Source organism: Ctenocephalides felis, unplaced genomic scaffold (genome assembly GCF_003426905.1).
Source record: "Ctenocephalides felis isolate EL2017-DRISC unplaced genomic scaffold, ASM342690v1 CF-g0.4_SCAFFOLD_01886, whole genome shotgun sequence".
Taxonomy (NCBI): Eukaryota; Metazoa; Arthropoda; class Insecta; order Siphonaptera; family Pulicidae; genus Ctenocephalides; species Ctenocephalides felis.
Genome location: NW_020538040.1, coordinates 181,043,032 through 181,055,282, shown reverse-complemented (window position 1 = coordinate 181,055,282; position 12,251 = coordinate 181,043,032). Strand labels below are relative to the sequence as shown.

Below are 12,251 nucleotides of genomic sequence, written 5' to 3'. Positions count from 1 at the left end.
AATGGAGTGACAGAGTTGTAAAATAGACAAAAATTATTCCAAGCAGTTTGAAAGTTATGAGCTTTTAAGTACAAGTGGCCTAGAGCTTTGGTCAAACCATGATCATTTTTCGGTTATTGTGGTTAATTTTTATTATTTTTGTTAATTTTAACTGTGAAACCATAACCATGAGTAGCATTTTTAGAACCACAGTTACAAATAATGACAATTGCTCCAATTGCTTTTTGATATTAACCCTTTCCACTCGCGAATTCCGGAATTCATACGTATTTTGCATATGAGCATATGCATCCGGGTCGATAAAGTCAAGAGTTAATTTGTTGAACTATGGGTTTAAATTTTTCAAAATTTGTCAAATTTGAAACGCCCTTCTTTAATAAAATGTACTAAAGTGCCTTGGCAATTTTATTAAAAGTTCGAACATTTAATTAGGATTGTAAAACAGTGCAATACCCATAAGTTTCATAAAAAACGAGTAAAAAAATAAAGTAATTTTTTGCCAACCAATTTTACTGTTTCGTTACTATATGTCCCGCTCACTCTTAACAAAATGTCCATTATCCATCTCTCTCATCATTAGCATTTTAAGCAGTTTGACCTAATTTCTAGGTTTTCCCTATATGCCCATAATTTTCAAATTAACTTCTTCTGATTTTTATCATGATTCATTGATTGCAACCAATATGCCTACCAATTATCACCGCCTCTCGGCTTACCGTTGAATTCTGGGACACCCTGTATATATGAGTTCAAACAACCGGACGTCAAATCTGAGAAGATTTTATGGATTTTGTATTTAAGCAGAAATATTTCACTGAACTATAACGGTCGATTCTTAGAACTTATAGTTAGTCCATACACATAGCAACATCTTTAGGATTCAATATAATGACATACCATTTAAAAAAGTAAAAAATTCAAACATATCACCGCATTCGTTTCAAAACACTTGGTGTTCAAGCATTTTAAACCAACACAAAAAATTATATACCCTTTCGATCAATTACAATTTCATACGCCAAATGATAACTATATTTAACACAATCAAAGAGGTAGACATGGGCAACTTGAATGTTATCCTAAATATATATCAAATATAGAATACTTCGTTGATTAGCAATATGTATTCTACTACTTGTATATTGCTGAAATGTTCAAATGCAACTATAAAAAAGCAAAGGAGTTCGATTTCAGAAAAGTGATTTAAAATATTTTGATAAAACCGTATGTGGTTCATAATTTTGGCATAGGCAGATTCAGCATCTAATGAACTGATTCTGCCACATAACGGACCAATGTTATGGCAAGGCTATGTTATGAAGAACTTTCTATACTGAATATTGACAATCATGTGGTTGCTTATCCTGGAAACAGCACAAATGTCAAAAAAGCGATCTTATGTAACAGGGTCTTTCTGACTCAGCTTCATAACATACAAGTGACGTTGCAGTTTATGTGCAAAACGCCTGAATGCACAGCAAATACATGACATTTTGACAGTATTCAGTACGATTCAGTAGCATAATGTATGCACTTTGGCGAGTAACAGGGCCTTGCCATAACATTGGTCTGTTGTGCGGCAGAATCGGCCCATAAATCTGAAAATTTTAATTTTTTTCGACCAGCAAGTACCAGGTTATAATGTGCACTTGTACAGAGGGAACAGTAATACAATTATTATTAATGACATTACTTATAGAATATTGGCACGGCAAGACAAATTAAAATACCAGAAAAATTAAAAAACTTCCAAATCACTTTATATGAGGCTATAGCAACCTTAGTAAAGGATTTCTTGTTGGTGTCCTACCGTGCTATTGGTGGATTGTTACAGTGGAGCTAAAACTAAGCCCAATATCTAATAGATATTAGGCACTGATTATTATAATATGCTACAAAACATTATAGATTAAGTAGTTTATTTAATTAGAATTGCTATACTACTATAATAATTAAACTTTATTAATGTTCTTAAACCAATACCGCAGGTTTCGTCCAAACAATAATACGTTGAAACCGCTTTTGCATTTTTTGAATTACTGTTAAATAATGATGTACGGTAATTTTAAGTAATCTATGAAAGATTAAGTAGTCATGCGATACATAGATCCACATTCTTATATATACAGGAGTAAAATTTACTTGCTTAATAGTATGTAAAATTTAAATATCTATACTTCAAACTTCAAACTTATACTTTGGCAATATTTGTTCAGAAAATAGAGTAACTAATATAATAATAGAGTCAATCATTTTTCTCAGGATTTTTATTATTAAGGTGACCATACTTCCAGGAATGGCAGGACAGGAAAATCACATGGACCATGATAACTTTATTAGATAATTTAGTTAAAAATGTATCAAGAAAACTTGATGTATCAACGAATTTTATTTTTGCTAAAATTTCTGGAAAAACAAATTTCTTTTGTCACACACCTATGACTGACATAGCTCTATATTAAAACTTTTTTCTCGATGAATTGTAGTAAGGTGATCATACGTCCCGGTTTTCCCGGGACAGTCCCAGATTTCCACCTTGTATCCCGGATTTTTCTAAAAAGAGTATTTGTCCCGGATTTAGATCTTTGGAATAATGAAGTTCTTACTAAAAATCGGCAATTCTGACTAAAAAAAAGTCATAAAAAAACTGTTTTTTAATTAATACTTAAATAAGCATTTGTTATTCGAAAGCTCACCCCCTCCCCCCCCCTTTGTCTAGGATTAGCATAACTAAAAACTGCCGTCCCGGTTTTGACTTAAAAAAATATGGTCACCTTAATTGTAGTCCTGTATATGTCAGGCATATATGTCTCATTAGGGTGGTCCTTAATATGGGCATTTTTTAATTTCCTTGCTCACAAAGGCTCAAATTCTTCCAAATTAATAAAAAAAAACTCTTCCAAAAGTTTTAGCTCTTAATATTGTCTTTTAGATAGCACGCAATTCAATCAAAATTTTGTATGGAAATAGCATGGCATAGCGAACAAATGAATGAGTTTTATTTAAAATTCGAAGTTCTACAAAACAAATTATAAAATACCTGTTTTGCAGAGCGTCGAATTTTCAATAAATGATGACACGAATTGTCACTTTTAATTCATTTGTCGCTAAGTTATACTTAAAAAACATTTTTAAAATTTTGGATTTTTTCCATGCATTTCCATACAAATCTTTGATTGAATTGCCCACTATCAAAAAGTTAATATTAAGACAAAAACTTTTATAGAATTTTTTTTATCAATTTGGAAGCATTTAAACTCCTGCAAGGAATAAAATTCGAAAAGATCCATATTAAGGACCACCCTAATGTCTCATATGGCTCATCATAGATAAACAAGTACAAATGGTGGCTCATGTAGAACTCCTAAGCGTCAGACACATATGACTAACATGCCAAAATATAAGTTTAACGCATTTGATAAACAAAACCAAGTCCACAAAACCAAACTTTCTCACTTTATTCCAATTATCCATTCCTCTAAACCTCGGTGCTGTGGGTTTGTATGCGAACCTTCTTGACGCTGCCGTTCCTTCCCATGACGGGCGACTGACCAGAGCCCGAGAAGCCAGGATTTGGAATGCCCAGGCCATTGTTATTGCTCGCCCTGGGTTTCTTGAGCGATGATCTCAATGGGGATCGCGTTATGGAAGACTCGAGCATCGAACCGTTGGAAGAGGCCGCCGTCGTTGTCGTGTTCATCGACACCAGACTTCCGTTGTTGTCACGCGGGTGGTACGGCTTGCCACTGGCGTCAGTCATAGAAACGCCTGCTCGAATAAACGATAATGGTAAAAGATTTATTAGATATTTGAAACATGAAAATTAGGGGCACAACTAGTGTGAAATTTTCAAAAAATCGAATTTTCAATTTCTCCATATTTCGATAGGTTATACCTTTGAAAATAACATACAAAAATTTTGAATCGATATCTTAAATAGTTTTTGAGTTACAGCCATTTAAAGAGTATATATATAGTATATAGTATAACGATCATTTAATCTTTAAACGCGTTTTTCTCGAACTCAAAAACAAATCAATCCGATCATTATCAAATTTTTTTTACATGTTCTATATATAGTTCTCCGTAAAATGAACTATCGGTTTTTTGATCGGATCAAAAATCGAATTTTGGCAGTCCAAAAACGACCAAAATTTTGGGTAAAATTCCACTTTTTTTTTAAAAACGCCGTCATTTTGTCAATTTTTGATTTTTTTTTCTTTATCGTAGTTCATTGTACAGACAATATTATCTAGTTTAACAAGAATTTTTTTTTTTAATTTCATTCACGTAGAAAGCCGAAATCACTGCAGCAGTGAAGGGCCTTTTTTGTCGCGCCGTTGGAGATCGACGATAACTTAAAAAATATTTAATTTTTTTCTTTAATTTTACTATGTATTCTTAAAACATGTATAAATATATTCCTAAAATTTTTAAATGATTGATAAAGTAGTTTTTTTAATATAAATTCCCAAAAATCACCTTTTTTTAGTTGTGCCTCTTAACGGGGTATTTTGGTCTAGAATTTTTCAAAAATCGTTTTATTTTTTTTTTTTTTTAAAGTTTAACTATTTAACACTAGATTTATGGATGGCACTAGATTTACCTATTTTTACTGAAATGAGCCAATTTGGCTCATACAAAAAAATGTTTTTTTTTTTTTAAAAAAAATAGGTCCTATGTAATTTAAATGAAATATTTATTATCAAAAAATTTATAATAAACATTTTTTATCATTTGATCAAGTATATCAACGCTATTGTATATGTACAGTCATCAAATTTTCATAAAGCCAAATCGGCTCCGTCCGTAAATCTAGTGTTAAGAATATGTGTACAAGATGATTTTTCGAAAATTTAAATTATTTTCGGAGATATAGCTGTTTGACCACGATAATCTTCCTCTGTTTCCTTCATCAGCAAATTTTTAAGTATGATTTACTCGAAACTGTCTTTTTCGATACGATACCCACGATTACTCAACTTCTATTGGACCGATTTACTTTAAATTTTTACAGATTCTTCTTTATAGACTTCATTTCAGTATAAACTACACTCTAATTTTTACTATTTTCAAAAAATTCGAGAATATTAAAAAAGTAGTATGTTTTATTCAGGCAGTCTCTATTTTGCAAAAAAACATTACTTTAACTTGTCCTTATTTCATACGATTGCAACATTATTCCAGATTAATAATATTTATTTTTTCTGCAAATAATTGGGAGGGCTACTATTTTAGATATGATCAAATGCCAATCTTGAGACCCGCCACTTCTAGATCTCCTTCAAGAATTAAAGCTTTATGACTATTATTTTTTCTAAAATCAACTCAAAACATTAATTATATATTTGTGAAAAAATATAGTAAAAATATTGTTTGCCTTCTTATGGTCTTTCAAAAATCTCATAAAACTCTTGGCTCTAGACCAAAATACCCATTTAAAAGGTCTTAAGACGTCGAAAGTTGAAAACTCGATTTTTTAAATTTAGGTTTTCTGAATCTAACTATTAATATTTTTTATTTGATTTTATTGAATCAAAGAAATAGTCTTACTGAGGACTATATGTGAGGCAGAAATTCGATGCTTTCAGAGAATTTAATAATATATATGAAATGTAGACTTAGATTAAATTTAATAATTATTTGGAAAATTTTCATTAATCATGAACCTAACGTCTGCTCAAACAAACGATAATAAAGGTCCTATTTATTATGTGAAACATGGAAATTCACACGGTCTTAGGATATAAAAATATAAATCTCATTTTTTGTTTAAATTTTATATGCAATACGTTTTTTTTATATTGGCATGAATTAAAAATTCATTTAACAAAATTCATTTAACAAAATTCATTAAAAAAATGAATAAATTTTTTCTTCAAAAAAACATTTTTTAAATTGTTGGTATATAAATTTATGGATATAGTGGGTATGCCGTTTCTGCAGGAACTTGAAGACTATTTTTTTTTTAAATATTCACTAAAAATCAAATTGTAAATTCACTAAAAATTATATTAATAATGCGTCAAGCTATAGTTGTTTATCATTGTATATAAAATTATCATAGAATGCAATAAAATTTGTGTAGTTTTTCTAGAAAAAATGGAAGCTTTCAGTTTAGATTATTAAAATCATATATATGTACAAGTTAAATATTTATTTATTTTTTGTGTTGATGATATTTGGTATAAAAGATTAATTGCATATATATCCATTTTTCAGTTCTCTTATAATCATGTAAGTAGTCATTTTTGCATAACACAGGCACAAAATCATCTTCTATATTAGGAAAGTTAAAAAATTCTCTATGCATTTCAATTATTTTCATGATCAAAATTGAGAAGAGGAAGGTCATGAAGACTAATTTCCCTAGATTGCAAGTTGTTTACTTCTCTTATTCTCGTAGGCCATCTCAGCATAAGCGAAAAGTTATATTTCTTTTTATTGCTTTACTACTATTTTATCTAAAATATGAAATTCTAGTAATATTTTTGTTTACCCGGTCGATGTCTCTGATCACGAAAACCTGGATTGTTAAACGTGGTAGAATTATCGCCTGATAAATCAGGTCCTGATGTTGGATCACCACCTTTCCGGCGTGAAAATAGGACGTCGTAAATCGCCAGGATTAAAAGCACGAAAGTTAACACTATCAGCACAATCTGAAAAAAGAAGAAAAAAAATATATTAAATAAAACATATGTGAATTAAGTTACAGATAGAGATAATTGATATCAATAATTAAAAAAATAAAGATTTTTTTTACTTAGTATGTAAATATGTTATCCATTAGGTATTCAGTTATCTAACTACAATTTATGATCTGCGAAACCCATTCGAGAATACGCTATTATTTCGTCAAGCACATAACACGCTCCATATAATATTTTGATTTATACTAATTAATTAAAAAAATATAATAATTAGTGCCTTTGCGTGTATGAAATGTACGATATATATACAATACGATTTATTTTTTGTGCTGTAAAAATGGGTGTATGTGAGACCGTTCCGTTTTGATGGAGCGTTTGACCTATACAAGCGTTTACCACGCATGAACAACTCTTTGTTTTAGCATAATAAAGGACCGAATTAAGACTAGTTGTACATATTTTTTAATAAATTATTAGCCTAAGATAAATCAAATATAATCAAAACAAATAAAAATGGAAGATATTTATAGAAATGTATTATTAACTTCCCGTAGGGTAATTGTAATGGGCCGAAAATCGAAATTGAAAATTTTTACATTTCTCGACGTTTTCAAGGTTTCTGAACATTTTGGCATACCTAAAAAAAATGGATGTGTGTGTATGTATGTATGGATACAAATTTCCAGTTCCGTTTTCGGGCGCACGGATCAACCGATTTGAATGGTTCAAAAAACATTCGATTCCTATTGATAGGGAGAAGAGCTGATTAGTTTTTGGCAAAGGCACGTCCAGCCGTTTCAGAGATACGGAGAAAAAAGTGCAGAAAATAGAAATCAAGTTTTTGAGAGAACGAAGCATCTGATTTGAATGATCTAAAAAACATTCAATTAGTAATGATTGGGAGAAGTGTTTATTAGTTTTTGGCAAAGGCAGGCCCAGCCATTTCAAAGATACGGAGCTAATATGTAAAAAATGGCAGTTTTTGAGAGAACTAAGTGTCCGATTTAAATGATTCAAAAAACTTTCTGCTTGTCTTAACAAAATATTTGATGTTGCAAAAAAAATTTTTGTATATCGAAAATAATTCAGATTTTATTTTTATTTCTGACTGTAGTTCTAATATACTTTAAACAAATAATTTCAACTTTGCAATTCAGTTTATATAATTCTTATAAATATTAGACAATGTTACAATATTAAAAATAATCTATTTGAAAACATTCAGTATTCCTCGAACATTTCGCTACGGTACGGGAAGTTCCAGCAATTTGCCTTGAGGCATGATGCCATACACCCCACTAGTTTCCATACATTTCGAAATATGATTCTATGTAATCTACAGTTGTATATATATTAAATAGATTTGAGGATCAATTATTATGAGCTATCAGGTTGGCAACTAAGTAAGTACGGTTTTCACTTTTAGATGGTTTCAATTGAATTTTTAGGTTTGTTGACATAGTCCAAAAGTAAACAGTAGGCATTGTAATATATAAACTATCAATCTGTAAAAAAGTATTTTTTATCAATTGCGTAGTTTTCGTTTGGCCTTCGTTGAATGATGGAAAATCAAATCAAATCTCAAATTTTTGTCATATTTCAGTATTCAATTTTTGCAAAAGTACAAGGGCATCTTAAGCTCACAAAAAGGTATGCGCTTCTTATGGTGGCGAAGCCTTGGTCAAAATTGGTTTGACAAATTTTGTTCTGGCGATTTTTTACTCAAAGATAAAAAAACCTTCTGTTCGTGCAGTTGAAGTTGATTACAAGGGTATTGTCCACTTTAAACTATCATAACCAAACGATTAATTCTGATGTAAAACGCGGCCTAGATTGACAAATTGTAGTGGTGATTGGTTACATTATTGGCATCACATATCTTTATCCACATCCACCATATAGTCCTGACCTTGCACCACTTGATTACTTTTTATTTAGATCTTCACAAAACTCCTTGAATGGTAAAAATTTAATGATTATGATGGTGTCAAATTGTACCTGATTCAGTATTTTGCTAATAAAAAAACAGAAGTTTTATAGAAGTGGGATAAAAATGCTGCTTGAAAGATGACAAAAAATCAGGAAAAAAATGTCTTTGAATTTCTAGCAAAAATCCGCACTTACTTAGTTTTCAACCTAATATATGCGTAAATATTCACTTTAATCTTTTACACCAGATTACGTGTCTCACTGAGATAGATTAATAATATTATTTATTTACAATTTAATGTTTGATTATAAAATATACTTCTTTTTTTTGCCGGAAGTATTTCATTGTCTGCTCCCATAGAATTTTTGGCTGATTCAAATTTCTTACCATTCAATTAAAATCGTATACAGTTCTTCAACCTATTAACTACAGGTTACTAGAACATCCGTGGTGTTACAGGTCAATCATCGTAGAGTAATATTGCACCTTATTGGCCTAATGACCCACACATTGTGATCGAATTAATAGTCAGTAATTGAATAATTGGCACAATTAAGCCGGAACGAATATGCAATGTTGTTTTTATAGGACACGTTGTTGTGTTTTGCATTCACAGCCACTTTGATAAATTAGATGACGAAAATGAATAGATCCACGAATAAAATTGATCATGGAACACCCAACTACTCGAACAGGCTAATTAAACATATTTTGTTCAATGGTAACTGACCTAATTTGACTAGTGATCTTGACTAAATTGCATTGTAAAATTTTGTGCGTTACTCATTCAATAAATTTTTAGCTCAATTAATAGATACATTTATAAATGTTTGTCTATGTACAATAATAATGTATTTTGCTGAAATGATTTTACATTTGATAAATCTAATTCATCCCTTAACATTTAACTTTATGATTTTTTTTCACTTTGAGGTTTTTGGCAAACAAGTTCAATTTTTATAAGTTACTTTATTTATCTAAATGTGGGTCTGGTTTTGTATTCTTTTATGTCAGAACTTTAAGATGTTATAATATTTTTAACTATGCAGCTTTTTTAGGAAGCAACCCAACGGTTGGCCTATCTGTTTGATATATTCGCACATATAGAATTTCACTAATATGTTTGATTTTTTCAAGTTGATGTAGCATTGTCGAAATTTAGGAGTTTCCATCTATATTTTTCAAGTAAATGTTTTTTATTTAAAAAAAAAAAGTTCTACAATTTTGTGACAATTGTAATCATGTGCCTCTATTTTTTTTATTATTTCAAGATTTTCTTCCACTGATTGATGACATATATAGTGTCGAAACACTCCAATAAATAATTTACAATATTTATTTATTTTTTTAATTAAGTCGCCAGATTGACCATTATACTATAACAAATGTTTCAATGTCGAAAAAACTATCAGATAAATATATTGGATCAGAAAAATATGTATTGGATCTATCGATTTGTGTATATTGTGTTGTGCAACGAAATTCAAATAAATATAAAATAAGAAACTGGTTTTTATACATAATTTATTATCGACGTTTTGGAACTATGTACGTTCCATCCTCAGAACAGCTGACAAAAATATGAGCGTAATTAGAAGAAAAACAAAAAACTTATTTTATAAAATACTACAAATGTAACAGTACTCTAATTATTATTAATAATTATTAATTACCATGACTTGTGACAGGTATATATAGTAATTATTAACTGCTATGACTTGTGACAAGATTTAAGTACTTCCAATAAATGGACAAAACTATCCAGGCAATCTAGTTATAAATATTTAATACAAAAATCATATAGTTGTTCTAAAGTAATGCAATATTAATAACTTCAGTTTGTTATTTTCTCTTCGATTAAACCACATACCCCTCCAATGAAAAAAATAGTTAGAAGCATGGATAGTAAGTTTATCGTTGTATAGTATGCCATGTCATGATCGTCAGGGGTAGAAAATAGGTCACAACTTTGTCTAAACGGAAACATAGGGGATGGAAGTCCGGCATTTTTTCCGGACAATGACAGCTAACGAAATGAAATAAAAAAACATGTGTAATACACACCCATATATATTATTATTTCAGATTAACCAAAGCTATGGTATATCATTAACCCCAGTTTGCTAATGAGTATTTTGTATGGACGACATATTAAATTTTAGCGTCATATATCTCATTTTATTTATCAAAATCGTTCAAATAATGATTTTTAAATAACTTACTTGAATGTAGAATGACTCGCCTCTCGTAACTTCAAATCCATTATTGTCACGATCATCTGTCTGTAGAGCGAATAGACACGCAGCCACAATTGTCAATAAATCTAAAACAAGTACAATTTGCAATATTATTACTCCATTTTTTTTAAAACACAATTATTAGAATAATTGATGAATCGTATATTCGAAATCTTGTAATAAAAGTAAGGTGATAAATAAACGAAATGACAGCAATTTGCAGATTTTATCGTAAGAAATTGACTTTTTATATTCATCCCTTACACCAAATATTTACAAAAAAACGGTTCTTCAGTTCAAATTTTTCACAAATATAGAGTTTCTCTTACTTTGATGTTCCAATTATGAATTACTTGTAATTATTTGCAATTACAATCCTCGTAAGATTTATTATTTAATATTTATAGAGAAGTTGATTCAGACATAATACCAAGTTTATTATACTACATCCATACGTTTCGGTCTACGCCGAGACCGTCATTGAGTACAAAAAACTAAAATATTTTATTTAAATTTTACAATATTTAGTGTAACATTGATTAATTTAATCTTATTATTTGCTAGCTGCAAAAATATACTTGAAAAAATAACACTAAACCATTACATTATGGTTAAATCCATGTAATCAACACTTTCCATTTGCGAATTCCGAAATTTATATGAATTTTGTCACCGGAGCAGCGGCATCCGAGTCGAAAGGGTTAATAATCGGAACATCAAAGTAAGAGAAATTCTATATTTTTAACTTCCCGTAGGGTAAGTTATAGTAATCGCGAAAAAATCGAAAATGAAAATTTTTGCATTTCTCGACGTTTCAAATGTTTCTGAATATTTTGGCATACCTTAGAAAAAATGGATGTATGTGTGTGTGTGTGTGTGTGTGTGTGTGTGTGTGTGTGTGTGCGTGTGTGTATGTATGTGCGGATACAAATTTTCGTCGACGATTTCGGGAACACCGATCAACCGATTTGAATAATTCAAAAAACATTTGATTCGTATTGATAAGGAGACGTGCTGATTAGTTTTTGGCGAAGTCAGGTCTAGCCGTTCCGAAGATACGGGGCAAAAAGTGCCGAAAACGGTAACTCAGTTTTTAAGAGAACGGAGCGTCCGATTTTAATAATTCAAAAAACATTTTACTTGTATTGACAAGGTGAAGAACCGATCAAATTTTCATAAAGGCAGGTCTAGCGGTTTCGGAGATCTAATGAAAAAAGTAAAAAAAAAATGCCATTTGGCGGTCAAAAATGATCATTAGACATATGCACATCAAATTATCTGATATTTTATAGAGATTTTAACAATAAGTATAATTTTGGTTTACATTCCTATGGGTTCCGTACCAATGTTTACGCGTTAGACGTCGACGCGGCGCTTACACGGTTTGATATTTTGTCTTTATGCAGTTAAAGCAGTACATTTGCTTTGAAA

General features: G+C 30.3%; 1 protein-coding gene across 1 annotated transcript in view; it reads right to left on the bottom strand.

The window, feature by feature from the left end:
* Positions 1-3,478: 3,478 nt before the first annotated feature.
* LOC113377328 overlaps positions 3,479-12,251 on the bottom strand; it is a 39,789-nt gene continuing 31,016 nt past the window's right edge. Inside the window, exons 4-6 of the mRNA XM_026617604.1 lie at positions 10,806-10,906; positions 6,500-6,662; positions 3,479-3,768 (exon numbers count right to left, since the gene is read on the bottom strand). Coding sequence (XP_026473389.1) covers positions 3,479-3,768; positions 6,500-6,662; positions 10,806-10,906 — 554 coding nt within the window. The remainder of the gene's footprint in view (positions 3,769-6,499; positions 6,663-10,805; positions 10,907-12,251) is intronic.